Below are 21015 nucleotides of genomic sequence, written 5' to 3'. Positions count from 1 at the left end.
ATGCACAACTGTATTGCATTGATTCGAACATCCATATGTTGTTCCTCAATCTCCCGTCCGAACTGTAGTTGTAATTTCGTGTAGGTACTTAGGTAGTCGTTGCTGTGGTAATAGCAAAATCCTCTGGGCGTACGAACAGCCGCGGCGCGGGGTAAGTGCATTCGTACCTCCCTACCTAGGTACTTGTAACTTGTACTAGTAAAGGTACTTGGTAAGGTAAGGAAAGGTAAGGAACGGTAAAGTATATATAATAGCATCATCCTCGCCAACCCCACTCCCACCTCTCCAGATGCGTCTCCTCTCCTTCTCCTCTTCTTCCTCATACATCTCCCACATCTCGCCACTTCATCAACTACTCCGTCTATCTACCACCAGATACCCCCGATACCCTTCCACCACCCCCAGAAAACCCACATACCTATACACACACCAGTTCCGCAACATGTCTCAGGGTGAATGCCCCGTCAGGAAGGCAAACGTCGGCGGCGGCGGCACCAGGAACCGCGACTGGTGGCCAGATGAGCTCAAGCTCAACATCCTCCGCCAGCACACCCCCGTCACCAACCCCTTCGGCACAGAGGATTTCGACTATGCCGCCGCATTCAAGTCGCTCGACTATGCTGCCCTCAAGAAGGACCTCCACGCCCTCATGACCGACTCCCAGGACTGGTGGCCCGCCGACTTTGGCCACTACGGCGGCCTCTTCGTCCGCATGGCCTGGCACAGCGCGGGTACCTACCGTGTCTTCGACGGTCGCGGCGGTGGCGGCGACGGCCAGCAGCGTTTCGCTCCCCTCAACTCGTGGCCCGACAACGTCTCCCTCGACAAGGCCCGCCGCCTGTTGTGGCCCATCAAGCAGAAGTACGGCAACAAGATCTCCTGGGCCGATCTCCTCCTCCTCACCGGCAACGTCGCCATTGAGAACATGGGTCTGCCTCTCACCGGCTTCGCCGGCGGCCGTCCCGACACATACGAGGCCGACGAGTCCGTCTACTGGGGCGGCGAGACCACCTGGCTCGGCAATGACGTCCGTTACGAGCATGGCCTCTCCGGCCCAGGAAAGCGCGCCGTACTCGACGGCGACGAGTCCAAGAAGGACAACAAGGACATCCACTCGCGAGATCTCGAGGAGCCCCTCGGTGCCGCCCACATGGGTCTGATCTACGTCAACCCTGAGGGCCCCGACGGCATTCCCGATCCCGCCGCCTCCGCTCGCGACATCCGCACAACCTTCGGCCGCATGGCCATGAACGACGAGGAGACGGCCGCCCTTATTGCTGGAGGCCACGCCTTCGGCAAGACCCACGGTGCTGGTCCCACCGAGAACGTCGGTGACGAGCCGAACGCTGCCCCCATTGAGGCCCAGGGCTTCGGCTGGCAGAACAAGTACAAGTCCGGAAAGGGTCCCGACACCATTACCAGTGGTCTTGAGGTCATCTGGACCAAGACCCCCACTAAGTGGAGCAACTCGTACCTCGAGTACATCTACAAGTACGAGTGGGAGCTCACCAAGAGTCCCGCCGGTGCCAACCAGTGGGAGGCCAAGGATGCTGATGCATTCATTCCAGACGCCTTCGACCCCAACAAGAAGCACAAGCCGCGCATGTTGACCTCTGATCTTGCCCTCCGCTACGACCCCATCTACGAGAAGATCACCCGCCGCTGGCTCGACCACCCCGAGGAGTTGGCCGATGCCTTCTCCAAGGCCTGGTTCAAGCTGCTCCACCGTGACCTGGGCCCCCGCTCCCGCTGGCTCGGTCCCGAGATCCCCAAGGAGGTCTTCCTCTGGGAGGACCCCGTCCCCGCCGCCGACGGCGCTACCATCGACGACAAGGACGTGTCGAACCTGAAGCAGCAGCTTCTCTCCACCGGAATTGAGCCCAACAAGCTCATCCAGACCGCCTGGTCTGCCACTTCCTCCTTCCGTGGCAGTGACAAGCGCGGTGGTGCCAACGGTGGCCGTCTCCGCCTCGAGCCCCAGAAGAACTGGGAAGCCAACAACCCCAAGCAATTGGCGCAGGTCTTGAGCAAGCTCGAGGAGGTCCAGAAGAACTTCAACAGCTCTGCTTCCGGTGGAAAGAAGGTGTCCATCGCCGATTTGATCGTCTTGGGAGGTGTCGCCGCCGTCGAGAAGGCCGCCGGAACCAGCGTGCCCTTCACCCCGGGCCGTACCGACGCCAGCCAGGAGCAGACCGACGTCCAGGCCTTCGAGCACCTCGAGGCTTTTGTTGACGGTTTCCGCAACTACGGCAAGGGCACCAAGCGTGTCCGCACCGAGCAGTTCCTCGTGGACAAGGCCAACCTTCTCACGCTCACCGCACCCGAGCTTGCCGTGCTCGTCGCCGGTCTCCGCGTGCTCAACACCAACTGGGACGGCTCGTCGCACGGTGTCTTCACCAACCGCCCCGGCAAGCTCACCAACGACTTCTTCGTCAACTTGCTCGATACCAACATCGAGTGGAAGGCCGTCGACGGCAGCAACGAGCTGTTCAATGGTGTCGACCGCAAGAGCGGCCAGAAGAAGTGGACCGCCACGCGCAACGATCTCGTCTTCGGAAGCCACGCCGAGCTCCGCGCCGTTGCCGAGGTCTACGGACAGTCCGACAACGAGCAGAAGTTCGTCAAGGACTTCATCGCAACCTGGCACAAGGTCAACAACCTCGACAGGTTCGACGTCAAGGGCGCTTCCGCTGCCCAGCGCGCCAGGCTATAGATTGGCGAAACAAATGATGACTTTTGTGTTTTAGGGATCTGGGTTTGGGACTGGCAAGGAACGGAAATGAAAGGACATGAACCGGGGGGAATCATACATTCTGAACGAGTCGGAAAAAAAGAATCTATGGGCCTCGCGATGGAATGCAATGCAATGCAATGGAACGACCGTCACGCAACTGTGTATTATCTCTCTTCTCCAAATAGCAAATTTGAGAACCTCCTTTACGTTGAACAACAATGAGAACGAGCCGTGATTGATTTCCTTCGGATACGTAACTTGACTTGTCCTCGTGTCTATGCCAAGGTATGTCCTTTGTGAAAAGATACTAAGGACATAAATGTAAAACCAAAGTAAAATCAACCACGCCACACCACCTTGGCTTCATAAGTCTCAGTCTCAATTTCACTCGTTAACTTCTACATGGAATGACGAAAAAGAAAATGACAGCAACATGACGATCCGCGAAGCATATCTAGACTGACTGGACCCTATTCGAATCGTGAAGAGATGTTAAGTGAACAAATGAAAAGACACAGCGACACCAATGCGTAGCAATTGAGCGCGACGGGTGGTGGTTCGGCGGAGCGGAATCGCCATTCTACGCAAGTCACAAAAGCATAAGTGTTCACGAGAAGTACAGTCTCATTTGATTTCATCTATGGAGAAATTCCTCGAAGCCCAACGCCAGGTACAGGGAATGGCCGTTGGTCGAGAGTGGAGGTAATGCTCGCTCACTTCGTCGTACATCTTCGTCTGTCTTTGTTCGGAATTCCCCAGTGAATGTCGGCCGATAGAAGGTGCTGTTGACCATTGTCTACCACGATGGGCGGCGTGAAAGACCCTTCCAGTCGACTGCTAGTTCTTCGGTGTTGACATCCTAGTCTTTGTCGGGACAGATGGCAGCAGCATCGGTGCCCTGAAGGTGCTTAAACTCTTCATAAGTGGCTCTCAGTATGCTGCCAGGAACCATGCCAACGTCGTTGTAGTAGTAGTCATCGTCGTCCTCCTCGAAGTCGTCGAAGCCAAATTTAATCGACTGAACATGTTTCGGGATAGCTGCGACCAGATTGCGCATTATCTGGCGATACCAAAGAATTTTCCGTGGATTGCGACCAGGAAAGTCCTCGGCATAGCCATGATCATCCCATCTATAGGAGTGTGCCTCAATTGCAATCCTTAACGTGCGTAAGCTTTTCATCGAAAGTAGCTGATCCCACTGACTGCAGTAGTAGAATTTGCCATCGCTGATACTCCCACCACTCCCGCTGACGTCGTCGTCGGTGTTGTTGATAATGATGACCAAATTTTTGATGCTATACAATTCCCAAAACCCTCGATTCATTTTCCGGAATTTCCTGGAATATTCTGTAACCCAAAGAACGGGCATGAGGTTTTCGCAAAATATGTTCATGCGGATGACGAAGAAGTGTTGTGAGTATAGGATAGCCTTGCCTTCCTCGAAGATCTGGCGATTGGTGCGGAGAAACCGAGTAGACCCATCTAACGAAGCTCTACGCGGCTGAAGCGGACACTTGGGTGGCGGACGGGGGACCATACCCACCGAATGTCGATATAAACGTTCGTAATAAGAACCTCTGCGGTCACGATTTTTCCCCACAAGGTATCCGTAGATTTCATCCCTCAGCTCGCGAGGGAGTTCAAGGAACCTGCAACGCTTCGACTCATGGGGCTGATTTGATCTGTATTATAAGTTAGAGGGCTTTTCTAGCACGGCGGGCGCGCAAGATTACTCACAGCTCTTCTACTTCAGCCGACTGTTCGTCTTCTTCGGCTCCAATAGAATCTTCGTCTTGAAACGATTCGTCAGCTGCAACGGCCCCTTCATCTTCATCCGATCCGGCGTCCTCCATCGATACGTCTTCCCCTGAGCTTGTGGCATTGCTGACGGTCTGTTGGTGATCCACAATCACGACCTCGTCGTTGGACACTTCAACGGTAGGTGTGACATCTCCACCGACGGACTTTGGTCCCTGTTTTTCGTCCTCAGTCGACTGCTCCTGGACATGACCAGACACACTCGATCGCGCCTTGGCCGCGATACGAGCACTTCGGCGGAGTGCCTGTGGCGCGCCGCGATCGTCACGACGTGGCGCCATGGTGGAAACAAGAGATAATAGTTGATGTCGTACGACAGAAGTGGCGTTTCTTCAGCGGTCCAGAAATGCGTGTCGGCAGGTGTGCAGCTCCACTCAGGAAGCGTGATCGCCTTTCTGGTGGGCTGGTGCGTGGAAAAGAGTTGGGGGTTTGCAACGAGGGGATGAACTTGAGAGCTTCGTGGCAGGATCTCTCTGGATAGGAGAGTGCTCAGGGTAGAAGAAGAGCGTGTTAGAGATGTCGAAGAGGTCGTCTGGGTTCACTGCGCGGGGGGGCTTTTATATCCTGGGTTTGCTGCAACCGCGCGCCGCGGACGCACGTGCAGGAGTAGTGAAAGGGGAATAGTGCAGTATACAACGCGATTGCGGACGGTGCAATTGCTCCTATGATTGGCCCCAGCAAGCGGAGTGTCAGTTGAAAGAGGATCCATGGCGGATGTATGGATCAGTCTATGCGTACGTGCCACTGTTGCGCGCTGTTTGGTGGGAGTATGCCGCATCTGGACAGTTGCCTGGACACATTCGGCGCTGTACCAATCTTGCTCGCCTGCCTGAGAGCTGATCTGATTGTGGGGCACTGTGACCCATGTGGAGTGCCACTGTTGATGTTTGCTATCAGTTTGAAGGGTGTTGCTCTACCAGTTGAGGCCGTTCCCATGCGCCATACGCGTGATAGCTACACTGAGTCGTTCACGGTGGATGAGGTTCTACCTACGAGCCAGACAGTTTGGCCTCCCCGGGCCTTTTTACATACCCACTTTTGGGTACAGAAGATCCAAGGATGGACTCATAACCCGCCACTGTCGAATGGATGTAGGATCCGGCCACCTGCCCCCACTAATACGTGAGTACCGATTCCTTGAACAATACCCCATTATTCTACTGGTTTGATGAATAGGAGGGGACGCTTGATGAGCAACATCCGGGAAGACGAAGAGATCCGAACTGGGGCTACGACAGTCGTCGTTTTTTTCGCGAGAGGGAAGTAGATGTTGGCGCAAGGAAGCAAACAATTAAGACACGCGGCCGTCGTAGCGACGTGGTTGAGGCTACAGTAGCTGTCGAAGAGAGAGTAAGTGGCACTCATACGATAGCTGAAGTTCTGAACCATCATAACATACATCCATGATATCTAAACTGGGCCCCGATTGATACCCTTCGCCGCCGGATGGGACTCTGATACCCCCACGATGACGATATGATATGGCCGCTCTGGCTGGTATGCCCCTTCTCCGATATTGGGCGCTGGTAGACGGAAATTAGTATCGGCGCTGCGCTTGGAAGCCTATCTCTATAGGCATCAAATGTCTTTTGACCTTGCCTCTAACGTAGGGCCGTATTGGATCGTGAGCCTGTGATGATTGGCCTGCCACATGTTGCGGAGACAATATCGCGGCGTTGTCAATGCCCTCTCAAGAGAAAAGAAGATTTCCTAATCTAATTACTAGCTATACTGGTGTGCCGCGCAAGCTGGCAGCATTTGACACTAGGAAGCAAGAAATATCATCTGTGGCCTGCACGACCACGCTGTTCTGGTGACATTCGCGCAGCGGCAATGAATTATCTATGTTACTGAATGTTGTGATAGTGTACGCTATGCTATGGTTGACAATCGGCTACCGCTACCACAAGGCTGGCTTTGGCGGAGCAGTGACGAACTACGTGTTTCAACGTCCATGTAACAACTTTACCACCTAGGTCTTTTCACATCATTATTCACGCAGTCAACGTACATTTACCAGGGAGATGGGGACACAAGTACTAGATTACGCGTCTTGAGAAGGTTATGCTCATTCCATACTAAATACAGCTTCTAACGCCTCTTCATCAGTAATCTTACTGCTGGATTAGGCACCTCCGATTCGCGCCAACCATAGTTCAATTTTGTCTTTCGTAAAAGTTTGCAGTCATATTCTTGCAACATGTAGACGACAAGATTCTTGACGAAGCGCTCGACCATAAATCTCCCGGGACTGCATTGATAAGCTACACTATTCCTTTAAATCCCTACAGGAGCACTTACCAAGCTAGATTAGGCGTTCCCCACATTGGCCAGTCAACCGAGACATCTCTGAATTTACGCCCAGAGTTAAGATGACGATAAGGGTCGAACACTTCCGGGTTTGGAAACAGTGCAGGATTATTGAAGGTTGCCTGTAGATTGTACTCGACCCAGTCACCCTTCGGCACGGTATATCCGTTTGAAAAGGTGAAGTTACGTAGCGCCGCTCGGTGTACACTCGCTGTAGTTGTAATTAGCTTCAACCTATCCTAAGAGGGTCATACATGACGTACTGGATTCGTATGAGTGAGTCCTAACAGACTCAATCATGAAACTTTCAAGGAATGGCATCGTGTCAGCATTTAAGGTGTCGTAATCAACTAGATGTTCTGCAATCTCCGCACGTAGCGCAGGAATATGTTCCTCGTGGATGAAAATATCCATGATAACATTCGTTGCAATCTGATGTCTTCGTGTTAGCATAAACCTAGTGTCAGGTTTGAGAGGAGTACATACACCACTGGCCAAAACTGTACTAGGCATCCATGCCATTGCGGCTTCCTGAATGAGGCGATCGCGGCTCCAGCTCGGTGGGTGGTTACGTGTCATGAATTCAAGTGCAGACGCCTATGTATTATGCTCAGCTTGTACCCGGAAAGATTCTGACGCGGCAACTTTACATTTCTTGATTTCGAGACCGAATCGGGGCTAATTAAACTTTCTTCAATGTATTTATCGACTTCTGTCGAAGCGACACCGAAGCAATATTTTCGGTGGCTCTCGTTGCCTTGAACAAGGTAGGATATCAGCCTAGATCCCTTCGTTAATATTTAATAAAATGTTTCACCCGGCGTGTCCTACTTGTGACTCCAATTCGGCGTTAGGCGACAAAGCTCAGCCGTGAAGAGAGCACGGTTTCTATACTTCCAAGCCTCGTCTATAAACGTTGGTGAATTCACTAGGGAAAGGTTACCAGGAGATCGAATGAAGGATAGTGGGTGGAACATACTTGCTTCCTCTCCTATAACAAACAGTGTCAAGCTTCTCAGTATCATATTTGTAATCAGTTTCGGGAAAGCAACTTGCACATATCCTGGATAACTTAGTTAATGATTTAAAGAACATCTGAAATTCCGTACGTGGAACTCACCATCGTCTTGCTTTTTGCTCATCGTTGCTTTGGATATATCCTGCTGAATGATCTTGAAGAACATAGGAGAGAAATAAGATAACCGAACAGTCGCAGATCGAATGCCACGGACTACGTGCATGCCCTCTACGGTTCTGGCCTCCGGAACATGAAATCCGCCGAATATCAAGTAAGGCGACAGCATCTGTGATAATTCAGATGGGTTTCAAAAGGCGTACGTTACAAGTCGAGCATACCTGTTTAATCGCAGAATGCAGAGATAGATGGGTTGGATGGGCCTTGGTGAGCTCTCGGTAATGTTCTTTGCTAGACACAAAGTGGATGCGCGCTTTCGGTGTAGGTAGAGAGAACGCATTGATACCATGCTTTCTTTACAATTAGACTGACTCCTACTTGAATGGAGAGTATAATGGATTCTTACGAGGGCTGAAGCTTTCCGAATCATTTGTCGCCCCGATACCAAAAACCGATATCCACGGGGAATATCAAAAACACGACCAAGCAATCCATGACTTCCGAACTGTGCTAAAGGAGCAAGTAAAACAAGAAGGGCAATAATAACGGAGATGGTATTCTTCAGCGAAATTTGAGCGAACAGTTCCTGGGTAAGAATGGCCAACATGGTGAAAATACTGATCGAGACAGTTGGTTATGGCAGTAGCGCTGCCTACAAATGGCGAACGTTGAGCAAAGTCGCATACTAGATGTTAAATTATAGACTGAGCATTGGTCCAGATCTTTGTCGAAGTATCTCAATGCCCAGATCATCATACGCTATGTTGATGGTGTCATCCTCCCGGTCACCTTTGTTTTCTGATACACATAATTTACTTCAAGTGCTGCTTTCTGGCGCATTTAGTTTATCCGAAAGGTTGTCTCTACATGCATGTAATCTACTAGAAAGATTAATTATGACGTCTTTTGTCTCTTTCACGCAATGTTTCTGGTGATCTATCTGCGTATTGGGAAAGACTACCATTCTTGGGAGTAAGAGCCGAATGCTCGTTTATCTTCAGTTTCGGGAAGGTAAGGCACGGGCGCTTATGCAGACCTCTGTCAAAGTGCGCCACAATAGAGCAACACTAATGATCGGTGACAGCAAGGTTACTCATGCTGGGAACTTAAAATTGGGGATTGCTACAGGCGGCCCTGGATGATCCGTTGCAGCATAACAGGCATGTTGTTTCACACCCTCAAGCAGCCAAGATACTGACAGGGCGTGTACTGAGTAAAAGGTATGCGCCCAACTATTAGACCGTTTCTGCAAAATCGTACATATGCATATCGTATATTTTTTGAGACTCTGAAAGATACTTTATATCCTGTTGATTTATTGCCTTAGATGGGCAGAATCGGTTTTTTCCATAGTCGCTTTCTTGTAGCGAGTTGACAATCATGAACTTGTCAACCATGTCTCTTGTTGATTCTGAAGTCATAAGTTATCAGATGTTTTCGTGGTATAATGTCTTTAGACTTATATCGATTGTAACTTTCGCGGGCTATTTCCTGATCTCCTGTTCCAAGTCATCTTCAAGGAGAATTGAGGACAAAGTCAAAGAGCCGCCGATGCTACCGTATTCTTTTCCTGGTATGTAGATGTTAATTTCAATCATGGCTGAGGTGCTAAAACGTTCAAGGGATTGGTCAGTGATGGCACTGATTCTCACGAATATTATCTCATTGAACATAGGGCATGCATTGGCATTCTTGAGGAATTCGGAGGAGGTACTTGCCACAGGGAAGTAAGTGGACAAAGGATTAGATCTTTGGAAGAGGCTTACAAGAGACTGAAGAAAATACTTTGGGTGTACGAATCACCCTTTCGCTCTAAACTTGGGTGGCTCTATCTTTTATGCAATCTTCAACCCAGTTGATGTGGCAGCTGTTTTTAATGCTGGGCCAAAGTTATCGTTCGATGGTTTTCTCCACGGCATAATGGCAGAGTTTGGAAGTAGCCAGACAGCCATTCAAAAGGTTCTCAACGTGCCAGATGAAAGCCAACTTGGCTTATCTCCTCGGCAAAGCGTCAGTGAACTAGCCCATCACTTTCAAGTCAAACAGACAAGCGGAAGCGAGCTGAAGCTACTCATTCAACATATTGTTTGTTTCTTCCAGGAGAACCTTCTGTTAGAGGGGTTGAAAAATCATACCTCACCCTCATTCTACGTGGACTGCGACGGGGAGAAATGTGTGTCCTTGAAGTACTGGACAGCAGAGGTTTTCATCCACGCAGGACAAAACGCTTACTTCGGGGATGAACTACTCAAGATTGATCCAACCCTTCCTCAAGTACTGATGCGAATGGATGAACTAAGCTGGCAGATCTTTTACCGCTACCCATGGTTTCTTCGTCCTGAATTGAATCGCCTGACCAGCCGTCTGCGTTCAACATTGCATCAGTATTTAAAACTACCAAAGCACCAAAGAAAAAGCGTTGCTTGGTTTACCCAATTTCTTGAAAGCGAGTATCGACGTGTAGGTCTTGATGATGAAGACATTGCTGCACAGATGCTGTTTCTGTATTGGGGGTAAGTGATACTAAACCTTTCAATCAATCACAATTTCGCTCACTTAAGTCGTAGAATTAATACCAACGTGTCCAAAGTGGGATACTGGATGATGGCCCACATTGCCTTTGATCCGAGTCTGGCAGAAATCGTGCGAGAGGAGACAGAGCCAGCATTTCAAGAAGATGAGAGTTTGGACGTTGAGTATCTCGCCAACGCATGTCCCCGATTGAATTGTCTATGGCTCGAAGTCCTCCGTCTCTCGGCGTCATCGACTACACTTCGTTACATCACCGAAGATCAAGAGTTAGGAAACTATCTCCTGCGAAAGGGTCGTGCCTTGATGATCTCCGCACGCCAGCTGCACCACGACGAGACGGCCTTCGGAGAAGATGCCCACCTGTTTAAACCCGATCGTTTCTTGAAATCTCCAAAACTCCAGCGAAGCTATTGTTTTCGTCCTTTCGGGGGTGGGAAAACGCTCTGTCCTGGTAGGCATCTGGCAAAGTGGATGGTACTATCTTTTATTGCGATAGTATTTCGACGTTACGATGTGGACCTTGCGAAACCCCAAAAGTTTCCAAGATACCAGGAAAACAAGCCTGCTATTGGCATCATTTCTGGCTGCGATGACGTATTTTTGAGATTGAAGGCACGCAAATGAAGAGGTCTTAGGCGTGCAATCTAGGTATTCCGATCTGTTTTCTATTCTGCGTACGCCCCAATTAAATTTCTCAGATCATGACAATCTACTGGTATCTAATGACTACGTGAAAATCTTCCATAAAACATCATTCTAGCTTGAACCGTAGAGAAATGATGAAGATGCTGTAATTTATCAATGCACGTGGATAACAAAATCCCTGTACGCACGCAGCCCATGTCAGAAGTAGCATATCGAGTATTGGCGCTGCAATTCCCTCTGTCAGCCCTGGCTTTCTGCAGCGTAAGGCTTACCCTTTTCGATCTTACCATGTAATCGGGTCCCCTACATGTGCATAGAGGTTTCTATGCAACTCAGATATCTTCACTCGTCGGACTCCGAGTGAGCGTGCCAACACCTTCCAATACACGGCATGAACCGCCTGTAATCCAGCCTTGCCTTCAGCACTGGAGGAATTACATGCGACCCATAGTGCTAGGCCTTAAAGAGCTCTGACGCACTTTAGGTCTGTAACTACCATAGTTATCCGATTTGATCTTTCCCCTCAAACCTCTGTACTTCGATCAATCATGGACAAAATCCCTCCTGGTGCAGACCTGACTCTCATACCCATTGCCCCACCTCCGTATCCTGGATATGTGCCTAATCTCAATGGAAAGGGGGAACTGGAAGACATGTCGATTGCAGTATGCGCAACGATTGTTGCTCTGCAACTGATACTGTTAACTATCCGGCTCTTTACCAAACTCAAGGCGAAGTCTCGCCTGGCTTGCGATGATTGTACGCCCCAACTTGGGATAAGAAAGTTTCCACGCTCACAACGATTACAGGGTGCGCAGTTATTGCAGCTTTGCTGTCATTCGGTCTTGCCATAACGGTCGTTGGTCAAAGATCTAGAGCAAAGCACATGTGGGACATATCTCTTGCAAGTGCGATAGATCCAACACTAGCAAAGGTACCATTCAGGAAACTCCATACATTCCCCTTCACTGATTAACAAAGCTCAAAAGATCGGTTACTCTTCAATGATTCTGTCCGGTCCTGCCCTCTTCATGGGCAAGGTCACGATGCTCGCCCTCTATCTCACGATTTTTGGACACATTCGCAAAGTCAAGTGGAGCATCTACGCGGTAATGTTCTTTGCGCTTACAACCGTAGTCATGACACCACTGGATGCTGTCAAATGCGGAAGAAAGAAAGGCCAGGGCTGGGGTGAACAAAATCCAGCCTGCGAAGAAACTTATGTTTACGGTGTGGTACAAGGGGTTGTCAACCTCGTAGTTGACCTCTACATTCTCATCCTACCTATTCCTATCATAATGAACCTTAACTTGCCGCTGAAGAAGCGACTCGGCGTTTTGGTAATCTTCCTCACCGGCTCTATCGCGATCGTAGCCGATATCATCGCTATGAAATTCCGTGTCGATCTCGTCAAAGCGAAGGATCCTGCTTGGGCAGGATTTCTCATTCTTTTGCTAAGGTCAGTGAATAGCTCATAGAAGATGATAAACAGCTGACAGGGAACCTATAGTGTTGTCGAGACTGGTATATCGGTTATGTGTTCCTGTATGCCGACACTCGCAAGCTTTGGCCGCCGACATCTCTTCCAATCCGAATATTTCATTGCGATACGCTCATTTTTGTCGTCTAGTCGGAGTCGCGCTTCATCCAATACTTCTTCCTTCTCCCCATTCAGTTACCGGACCTCTAGACCAAAGAAGCGCCTGGACCCGTACTCGATCAACATGCCCACCAATAACTCAGTGAGTCAGCTACATAGCAATGCTTATGTCGAGCTCAACGACCACGGCAGTCTTGCACCTTCGCGGGACATTCAACGAACCACGGAAGTGGAGCAGATTAGTATCCATAACTCGGAAAAATCAGCTGGCCGTATTGTATAAGTGTTCTTTACAGGTTTTTCCACGTTATACGCCAACGCTGCTTCACGAGGAGGGTGATGGATTTCACCAATCAAGTAGTTGAGAATTAAACAAACGACTATGTACAATCACATAAAGCAACCTTTTAGTCTTTCAAGTGATCATCACTCACATCCATTTGGATACCATCCCTCAATCAAGGGAACCCGTGAATGAGTTTGCTCAAAGTTCCCACCATATCCACTTCCCGTCCCGTCGCATCCATGGCTATATCCAACAGGTTACAATACCGATGAACTGGTAGCCCCCTGTAAAATTAATAAATATAATTGGCTCAGCCGTCCAACAACAAGTATTACGGAGTACTGTATCTTTAAAATTTGGTGCCACACCTAAGTAGAATGTAAAACATGCACGTCTTCGCTTATGATTGACCAAATATGCATTTGAAAGCCACCACTCGCAAAACAAAACCCTATTAAACGCTGACATGCATGACCAGGCCCCCCTCCATCTATGCATGAACGACAAATAGATAAGAAGCCCCTCAACTATGTTGCGAGGTATACTAGCTTCCCTCTTCCAATCTACATACCCCGTGGAAGTACTCAATATTCTTCCAAGATGCCTAGGAATAGAGGATATTTCCATGTGATGGTACCATTGGTTGCCTTCTTTCTATCCTATGTTCCAGTCATTCAAGCAGGATACGGGGCTCAGTCATGCGTGAGTTCACATGCAGAGTGATGATAGCCCCCAGAGCTGACTGATGGTGCAGTGTCTTACTCTTGCACAAAACCTGGTAGGTTCTGTGTTTTTCGAGGGCCAGAAACAGTACGCAGATTCGCTGGGCAGCTATTATTCTGGTCAAGAGAGTGACCTTTCGCCATCATGCATTGTAAGACCAATCAATGCAGCGCAAGTATCCACGGCAGTCAAGATTTTATCCACCGCGCACATCGCTAAGCCTGGTTCGTGTAACTTTGCTGTCAGAGGTGGCGGACACACACCCTACGCTGGTAGTGCAAATGTTGAATCTGGAGTTACCTTAGATTTGGGAAGAATGAAGAGTATCAAGGTCAATAAATCTCGGGGCACCGTGTCCCTTGAGCCTGGTCTACTGTGGGGAGAGGTTTATTCAAAGCTTGACCCCATGCATATCAGCGTGGTTGGTGGTCGATCAAATCTAGTCGGCGTTGCTGGATTGGCAACAGGCGGTGGAATATCTTTCTTTTCTGGTCGATACGGCCTCGTTTGCGACAACATACTTAATTACGAAGTTGTTCTTGCGGATGGAAGAATCATCAATGCTAACGAGAGGGAACATGTGGACTTGCGCAATGCTCTTCGTGGCGGGTCAAATAACTTCGGCATCGTCACCAAGTTTGAGCTTTCATCGTTTCAACAAGGCAATCTCTGGGGTGGTGACATTACACACGACTTCAACACGCTGCCAGAGCAGCTGCAAGCCTTCGTGGATTACGGCGGTAATTCTGACTTTGACGAATACTCAGCATTCTTCCAAGTCTTCGGCACTGTAGGCGGGCTCTATTTCATCACCAATAATCCCGTTTACACCAAGCCCACGCCGTACCCGCCCATATTCAAGAAGTTTTATGAAATCAGCCCGCAACTCAGCAATACAGCAAGGATTGCGCCGTTGCATAATCTAACCACCATTACTGGTTCTGTTGCGGCGATGGGTCTCCGGTCAGTACGGGATTGATCTTGTCTGACCGTTTGACGATCTAACAGCCGTTGCGCAGTAATATGTTCATCACTACATCATTCGACAATGACTTGCCTTTTTTGCACTGGGTCGTCCAGACTTGGAAAACTTTCTCTGCGGAACTGGCAATGGTCCCGGGACTTGTCAACACCATCCTAAATCAGCACCTTGTCCCAAAGACCCTACGGAAAGCTGAAGCGCGTGGTGGAAATTCTTTAGGTCTTGATCCCAATAGAGTCGTTGTCATAGCCATGTTAAGTTTAACGTGGACAGAAGCTGCCGATGACGAAAAGGTAAGACTGGCGGCGATCGCTTTTATCAAATCTGTCGAAGCCGAAGCCAAGAAGAGAAGGGTGTACAACAGGTTCATCTACCTGAATTATGCAGATCTAGGCCAGGAGGTGATCGAAGGATACGGGAAATCGCAAAAGAACAGGCTCAGGGCAGTGAGTAAAAAATACGACCCTGCAGGCGTTTTCCAAGTCGCGGTCCCTGGTGGTTTCAAGCTATGGCCTTGAACTCTAATTTTCGGGGAAGCAGAATGCGTTGGTACCAGGTTGTCCTTGTGCAACCAGAAATGATGCAATCATGTCGATTTAGTTTCAGGGATTAATAGAAGGCAAACGTGCCAAGGCCGAATAGATTAAAGAGAGTGTAACCATGCCAAGGTTACAACAGCAATCATAACAAAGGCATTTATGTTCCGACTCTACTGTGCCACACCGGCCGGCGGGAGCATTTTATTCTTGAGGCAAATTCTGCTAATCTGTCAGTCTTCTCATCACCTGCTCCTGGATAACCTCCTTCCTGCCCTGGCAAAGTTTTGGACAATGGTTCACCCTATTTTCCTTTTCCTCGTCTCCTTCACTACCAATGTGTTTGTTCTGTCCTTTACCACGCCTCAGTCTCTGTTCAGACTGGCATGTTTTCTCATTCCAATCTTCAATGTCTGGTATATGCTATATTCTCAAAATACTGTAACATTTTCACATCCTATGTACGCAAATCTCTTAGGCGGAAGCATTTTCACATTTGCATTACAGTATTTCAATCTTGTAATCCTCCGCAAGTCTTGTTATGAGCAGGGCGGACCTACTAGAACACCCGAAGGCGCAACTCTTCAATCTAATCAAAATGACAAAAAGGTCAACGACAAAATAAAACCAGTGGGACACACTAAATGGCTACCAACGGCCACAAAACGGCTTTCTTGGGGCACAGCTCATATCTTCGATAGCCGTGGAAGCGGTAACCCCTGGGAAGTTAAAAATGTCCCTCGATTTTCAACAAATGACCCTCATTACATACCAACCAAGAACGAATTTCTCATCCGTAATATTCTTATCTGTCTGTCCTCCACTATTCTACTCGATATTGTACGTCCAAGTGCCGACAGCTCTCAAAATGAGAAACTATTTGCCGACCACAAAATCTACTTTTTTTCTCGTCTCGGGTCGGTTACAGTTGAGGAAATTTCAATACGATTCCTTACAACACTGGCTTCCACTGTCATGACCTACCTGCTCTTCCAAGCAATGTATTCCGCCGGTGCTGTCGTAATGGTCGGGTTGGGAATGAGCCGGCCCGACCGCTGGCGACCTCTTTTTGGAGACATCAGAGAGGTCTATTCCCTCCGCCGCTCATGGAGTATCTTCTGGCACCAAGGCTTGACTTCTAATATTACGGCACCAGCTAAATATTTCACGTTCAAAATATTTGGACTGCGTAAAGGATCCATACTTGCTAGATATGTTTTCACTATCATTACCTTCGCTCTTTCGGGTGCGATGCATACCTGCGGCGAACTAGCAGCCGGCATTACTCCAGCTGAATCAGGCACAATTCAATTCTTCACCACACAAGCCTTGGGAATCGTAATCGAGGATATCTTTTCATGGGCCTGGAAACGATTCAATGGCAATTCTGAACCGCGATGGTACCAAAAGGTGATGGGGTTCGCTTGGGTCGTTTTATGGTTCACATGGTCGATGCCAGTGTGGACATACCCAGCATCAAAAAGGAGTCAAGGAGAGAGCATTCTGCCTTTCAGTATCATAGATCACTTTTAGAGGTCCGGCTTGTCCTCCCGATTTACGGAAGCAAATGCCATTCCCGGAGGCTTCCGATTCTGCGGCAGATTCAAAGGGTCCAGATGATATTATTGCACCGAAGAGAATTGATCACAAAAACATATTCAGTGGGCAGTTAGGTCAGAGATGGTGGTTTAGTGCATTAGATGATAAATGAGAATTGCAAACTTGAAAAATTACACTGTACTATATATCTCCTCTGAAATGTAAAATGCGTAGGGTTATTGAGAAGTAGAATCTTGTCAACGCAGATCGACGTGGTCTATTACAGGCATGGACTCTTTGTAATGTTGGCACATATATATAGCTCAGGACATCTTAGAATATCCAAATCTACTGGTGGACGTGATAATATATACTCAATGATTTATTTCCTCTTCCCTAAAGCCAGTTCTCCATGTTGGTATGACTCTCATATGCAACTTTGACTTGATATTAGTCTCTAATTGTGCAAGCATCGGTTGTTTGCAATAGCTTGAGAGATGATTCTAACAAACCGGCCAGGTACATCTTTGTCTTCTTTGGCTGTCTGGACGACTGTCAAGATCTTTTTTATGCTAACTCTTAAGTTTGCACTACCCGTCATCTCTTCAATTTTCTCTGTCGCACTATGCTGATGAACATCCGAGAGTCCCGCTGATTCATGCAAAATATACTCGAGCTCAGTCTTTGTGTTAACGTGTCGCACCTCGATCTCTGCATCGAACCGGTGTGAAAGCTCTAAGCGGTTGAGCACTGATCGTTCGGAAGTAGTTGCAAGTATCAAAAGGCAGAGATTCTGTTATCATCAGCCACGTTTCAATGATCAAAGATGTATTACTAACTTATGTCTGGGGGTTGCTTCCCAAGCAGTACCTTGAGCGCGACTAGTACAGTATTGCTGAAGATTGACAACACAGGTGACCAACTTATCAACAGTTCAATATTATCAATGACAATCATATCGAGAGGGCTTTTGTAAGCATCTTGAAAAACCTTTTCAAGCTTTTGCACCTTTTGTATGTCACTGAATCCGATCAAATCTTCGGGCGATACAAGTTTGACGAATGGAAATTTGGAGTCGATGGCTATTTTGGCCGCCAGCGCCGTTTTGCCACTGCCAGGCGGCCCATGTAAGACAACAGAAAATACCGGCGTCGAACCTTTGCGGACTTGATCGGTGTAGAGCTTTGCTTCTTTTGAGGGTCTCCTTGATGAATGGGGAATAGTGAATGATACCGCCACGTATACGATCTTGAAGTTCCTCTTCAGCTGCGCCAAATAACGGCTTGACCTCTTCGAGAGCACCCAAGAAGCCATTACGATTGACCTGTCTCAAGTTAGCAAAGTCAATTTTAGCGGCCCCCTCAAGGCAGGTCTATGAAATTTCAATGACTATTAATACCCCCTCAATTCAGTGGAACAGATGGACAAGCGGTGTACTCACTTGCATGTGCTCTACATCGGAATTGATTGAAGCCATGGTGCCAACTTTGATATGGCGGTTGAAAGCAAAGGATGAAGCGGCTTTGATAAGTCCATTGATCCCCGCGCCGGAAAAGCTCTTAGTCCTCGTAGCCAGCTCATCGACTTGAATGTCGTTAGCAATGACGTTGTTGGCGCGCATTTTCCGGGTATGAATCTTGAGAATTTGGGCACGGCCTGCTTCATCTGGAAATGGAATCTGCATGTGAACTTCAAGGCGTCCGACCCGCAACAGGGCTCCGTCGATCATATCCATTCTGTTCGTCATACCGATCAGAAGAACATTATTCAGTTGATCCACGCCATCCAATTTCGAAAGGAGCTGGTTCACAATGCTATCACCGACACCACTTCCACTTAATCCCCTCTGTTTACAGACCGCATCTAGTTCATCAAATATGATGACATGCAGGCCGCTATCATCGCCCTTCTCTTTGTACTCTTTTTCTGCGTCGGCAAAAGGTTTTCGAATATTCTCTTCAGATTGCTCGACGTACTTGTTGAATACTTCAGGGCCATTGATGACTTTAGGCTCACGAGCGTTCAACATCTTGCCAATCTGGCGGGCAATCAAAGTTTTCCCAGTTCCTGGCGGGCCATTAAGAAGGATTTCTTGCACATGTTGAATACCGAGCTTCTTTACTAGATTAGGCGGGAATATTCGGGAAGCAAAAGCCCTCCTGAATATAGCACTAAATTCGGTGTACAAACCGCCAATACCCATATCTTCAAATTTGAAATTGGGTTGTATAATAGAAGTCCCAGCGGAACGCTTACTCGGCGCTTTCCCATGTTCTTTGTACATCATTCAAGCCGATCTCGCCGCGATGGCAGTCTTCGGTTGGTCGCGCAGACAGAACATAATGGCGGTTTACTCGTAAGTAGAAATCACAGCCATTGCTTGGTCATGCAAAATCATGGGGAGAAACAGCTGCCCTGTAATGAAATGAGCACAAGCTCAATCGTGAGTTCAAGTTAACAAACGCATACAAATTCCCAAAGTATACCAATTACCCCCTGGGCTCCTTAGAGGACGAAGCCAAAAGGTCATCTTCTTGAATGTAAGGTGACTACCGCTTGAGAAGAATGATTGATTTGAAGTTGCCTTCAGATTGCGTTCTTGAAATCGTGCAGAGCACCAAACGGACACGTAGAAGAATAACAAGCAGGCAACAACTTTGGCTATCCGTGTGGCACAAAGAGCTTTGATGCATCACGTGCTTAGACCACTCGAAGATCATGGTCACTGAAGTCATACTCGCGAATATGTATGATCACTACTGTTTCTAGTTGATAGTTGTAGAATTATCTTTACCTTAATTTCTTAAACGAATGCGTAGATTAATAGCGAACTGTCTATCCGGTCGGCTCCAGATTCGGTACTGCATCTTACTCTTCCAAACGCAGTGCTCTCTTGTCCTGCCTAGTCACTCTTCTAGCAATCGTGGGCATCATTAATATTGGAGCTTCAGGTCAGGGGTTTTAGTGTGAACGCTTAAAGCTCTAATTGTGTTGGGCACGATTCTTGGTGGCGTAAAACATGCTCGTACTTTACTAGCCTTTTGATCCACTCGTTGAAGTATTTAAATCATATCCTGACCCCACCATCCAAAAGTGTGCCGCATTAGTATTTATTATCGCTACTGGAACTTGCACGCGTCACGCCTTCCTTGGATGTGATAGCCCTTCTTCGGGCTACCTCCCCAGGACCTTTTCCTGAAAATGCATTGTCCCTTGAAATCAAGATTACCCAAATACCTTACCTTCAGTAGCAAATAGCTTCGAGATTTGAACACATTGTCTACAGACGCTTCTTTCAAGACATCCATTATCGGGCTTATGATGAATAGGGTGACTGGCCACTGAAGCTTGTCCCGATTGTTGGTGCGTCTCAGCACGTGCACGCGGCAACCATCACAGTCAGGGCTCGAGAATACCAACCCCACCTTAGACACCGCATCCAGACCGGATTCAAACAAGATGTCCACTAAAACAATGACATCGAACGTTCGAAAGTTTCGCTTCCTAACCGTCGCTCAAGTCAAACGGCTCCACGGCGTGTTCATGGGCGAAACCAATCTCTCTCAGCCCTCCTTGTTAGAATCGGCAGTACAGTCGCCCATCAACATCAAATACTACGAGAATCAACAGAATGCGTTCCGGCTCGCAGCCAGTCTCTCCGAGAAGATCATGAAAAACCACGCATACCAAGATGGAAATAAGCGGACAGGACTTCTTGCGGCAGACATGTTCTTGCGAATCAACGGATATAGACTCCGAGAAAAGTCTCTACGGCAAGATCGGGATCTAGAAGAGGCAGAGGTTGCTGTTTGTACAAAGGAGTGGACGGCGGAGAGATTGGGCCGTTTCTATGAGCAAATAGCCACCCCGATCGAGACCTGCAAAAAGGAGGTCGAACACCACTGATTTCTGGGTACTGCGGGGTGCGATTATGCTTGTATAGACCATTCCAAGGGCCTCCAAGCTTCTTTTGACATGATAGGACAGGATACGACTATTTTGGTGGCAGAAGTATTGAGGCAAGCGCTGAGGGAATCAAGAATGGTTGGATCAGGGACCCCGAGAGAGTTTGAGCACCATTCACTCACCTCCCGAGGAGGTTCGACAGATCAATCAGCCATGTTTTTTTGTTAGCATCAATCATAATTTGAATCTACGAGGTCCCCTACTATACA

At 48.3% G+C, this 21015-nt stretch overlaps 10 protein-coding genes across 10 annotated transcripts; 7 read left to right on the top strand and 3 right to left on the bottom strand.

Moving 5' to 3' along the window:
* The first annotated feature begins 215 nt into the window (after positions 1-215).
* BU24DRAFT_428995 (catalase/peroxidase HPI) lies at positions 216-3091 on the top strand. Its single transcript, XM_033529617.1, has one exon. The coding sequence runs from the start codon at positions 443-445 to the stop codon at positions 2711-2713; it is 2271 nt and encodes a 756-aa protein (XP_033377389.1). The 5' UTR covers positions 216-442; the 3' UTR covers positions 2714-3091.
* Positions 3092-3593: 502 nt separating this feature from the next.
* Positions 3594-4833, bottom strand: BU24DRAFT_455958 (uncharacterized protein; the record flags this gene model as incomplete). Its single annotated transcript, XM_033531404.1, has 2 exons — positions 3594-4416; positions 4472-4833. The coding sequence occupies 2 exons, from the start codon at positions 4831-4833 to the stop codon at positions 3594-3596; spliced, it is 1185 nt and encodes a 394-aa protein (XP_033377388.1).
* A 488-nt stretch (positions 4834-5321) lies between these two features.
* On the top strand, positions 5322-5819 carry BU24DRAFT_415403 (uncharacterized protein; the record flags this gene model as incomplete). The annotated part of the gene is made up of 2 exons (XM_033526290.1): positions 5322-5674; positions 5729-5819. The coding sequence occupies 2 exons, from the start codon at positions 5322-5324 to the stop codon at positions 5817-5819; spliced, it is 444 nt and encodes a 147-aa protein (XP_033377387.1).
* Positions 5820-6640: 821 nt separating this feature from the next.
* On the bottom strand, positions 6641-8604 carry BU24DRAFT_474517 (cytochrome P450; the record flags this gene model as incomplete). Its single annotated transcript, XM_033532847.1, has 10 exons — positions 6641-6803; positions 6854-7073; positions 7126-7294; positions 7349-7459; positions 7513-7642; positions 7694-7790; positions 7842-7925; positions 7983-8166; positions 8219-8347; positions 8404-8604. The coding sequence occupies 10 exons, from the start codon at positions 8602-8604 to the stop codon at positions 6644-6646; spliced, it is 1485 nt and encodes a 494-aa protein (XP_033377386.1).
* A 944-nt stretch (positions 8605-9548) lies between these two features.
* Positions 9549-11153, top strand: BU24DRAFT_437547 (cytochrome P450; the record flags this gene model as incomplete). The annotated part of the gene is made up of 4 exons (XM_033530213.1): positions 9549-9570; positions 9673-9724; positions 9776-10510; positions 10565-11153. 4 exons carry the CDS (start codon positions 9549-9551, stop codon positions 11151-11153), a joined length of 1398 nt encoding a protein of 465 aa, XP_033377385.1.
* Positions 11154-11722: 569 nt separating this feature from the next.
* Positions 11723-13057, top strand: BU24DRAFT_415400 (uncharacterized protein; the record flags this gene model as incomplete). Its single annotated transcript, XM_033526289.1, has 4 exons — positions 11723-11933; positions 11984-12108; positions 12164-12633; positions 12685-13057. 4 exons carry the CDS (start codon positions 11723-11725, stop codon positions 13055-13057), a joined length of 1179 nt encoding a protein of 392 aa, XP_033377384.1.
* Positions 13058-13638: 581 nt separating this feature from the next.
* BU24DRAFT_474514 (putative oxidoreductase) lies at positions 13639-15283 on the top strand (the record flags this gene model as incomplete). Its single annotated transcript, XM_033532846.1, has 3 exons — positions 13639-13762; positions 13815-14746; positions 14803-15283. Exons 1-3 carry the CDS (start codon positions 13661-13663, stop codon positions 15281-15283), a joined length of 1515 nt encoding a protein of 504 aa, XP_033377383.1. The 5' UTR covers positions 13639-13660.
* A 284-nt stretch (positions 15284-15567) lies between these two features.
* Positions 15568-16981, top strand: BU24DRAFT_474509 (uncharacterized protein). Its single transcript, XM_033532845.1, has one exon. It carries the CDS (start codon positions 15596-15598, stop codon positions 16832-16834), a length of 1239 nt encoding a protein of 412 aa, XP_033377382.1. The 5' UTR covers positions 15568-15595; the 3' UTR covers positions 16835-16981.
* Positions 16982-17231: 250 nt separating this feature from the next.
* Positions 17232-19043, bottom strand: BU24DRAFT_497602 (AAA-domain-containing protein; the record flags this gene model as incomplete). Its single annotated transcript, XM_033534288.1, has 4 exons — positions 17232-17633; positions 17711-18006; positions 18074-18164; positions 18282-19043. The coding sequence occupies 4 exons, from the start codon at positions 19041-19043 to the stop codon at positions 17298-17300; spliced, it is 1485 nt and encodes a 494-aa protein (XP_033377381.1). The 3' UTR covers positions 17232-17297.
* Positions 19044-20027: 984 nt separating this feature from the next.
* On the top strand, positions 20028-21009 carry BU24DRAFT_428993 (DOC family protein). Its single transcript, XM_033529616.1, has one exon. It carries the CDS (start codon positions 20300-20302, stop codon positions 20744-20746), a length of 447 nt encoding a protein of 148 aa, XP_033377380.1. The 5' UTR covers positions 20028-20299; the 3' UTR covers positions 20747-21009.
* Positions 21010-21015: the final 6 nt, after the last annotated feature.

The sequence above is a fragment of the Aaosphaeria arxii genome (assembly GCF_010015735.1).
Source record: "Aaosphaeria arxii CBS 175.79 unplaced genomic scaffold BU24scaffold_15, whole genome shotgun sequence".
In the NCBI taxonomy this organism is placed as follows: domain Eukaryota; kingdom Fungi; phylum Ascomycota; class Dothideomycetes; order Pleosporales; genus Aaosphaeria; species Aaosphaeria arxii.
Note: the sequence above shows the minus strand (reverse complement) of the source record. Positions and strands in the feature narration are given on the sequence as shown.

Bases quoted from the DNA above. Each gene is read 5' to 3' on its own strand.
- BU24DRAFT_428995 (XM_033529617.1), top strand. From the start codon at position 443: ATGTCTCAGGGTGAATGCCCCGTCAGGAAGGCAAACGTCGGCGGCGGC.
- BU24DRAFT_474509 (XM_033532845.1), top strand. From the start codon at position 15,596: ATGGTTCACCCTATTTTCCTTTTCCTCGTCTCCTTCACTACCAATGTG.
- BU24DRAFT_428993 (XM_033529616.1), top strand. From the start codon at position 20,300: ATGTCCACTAAAACAATGACATCGAACGTTCGAAAGTTTCGCTTCCTA.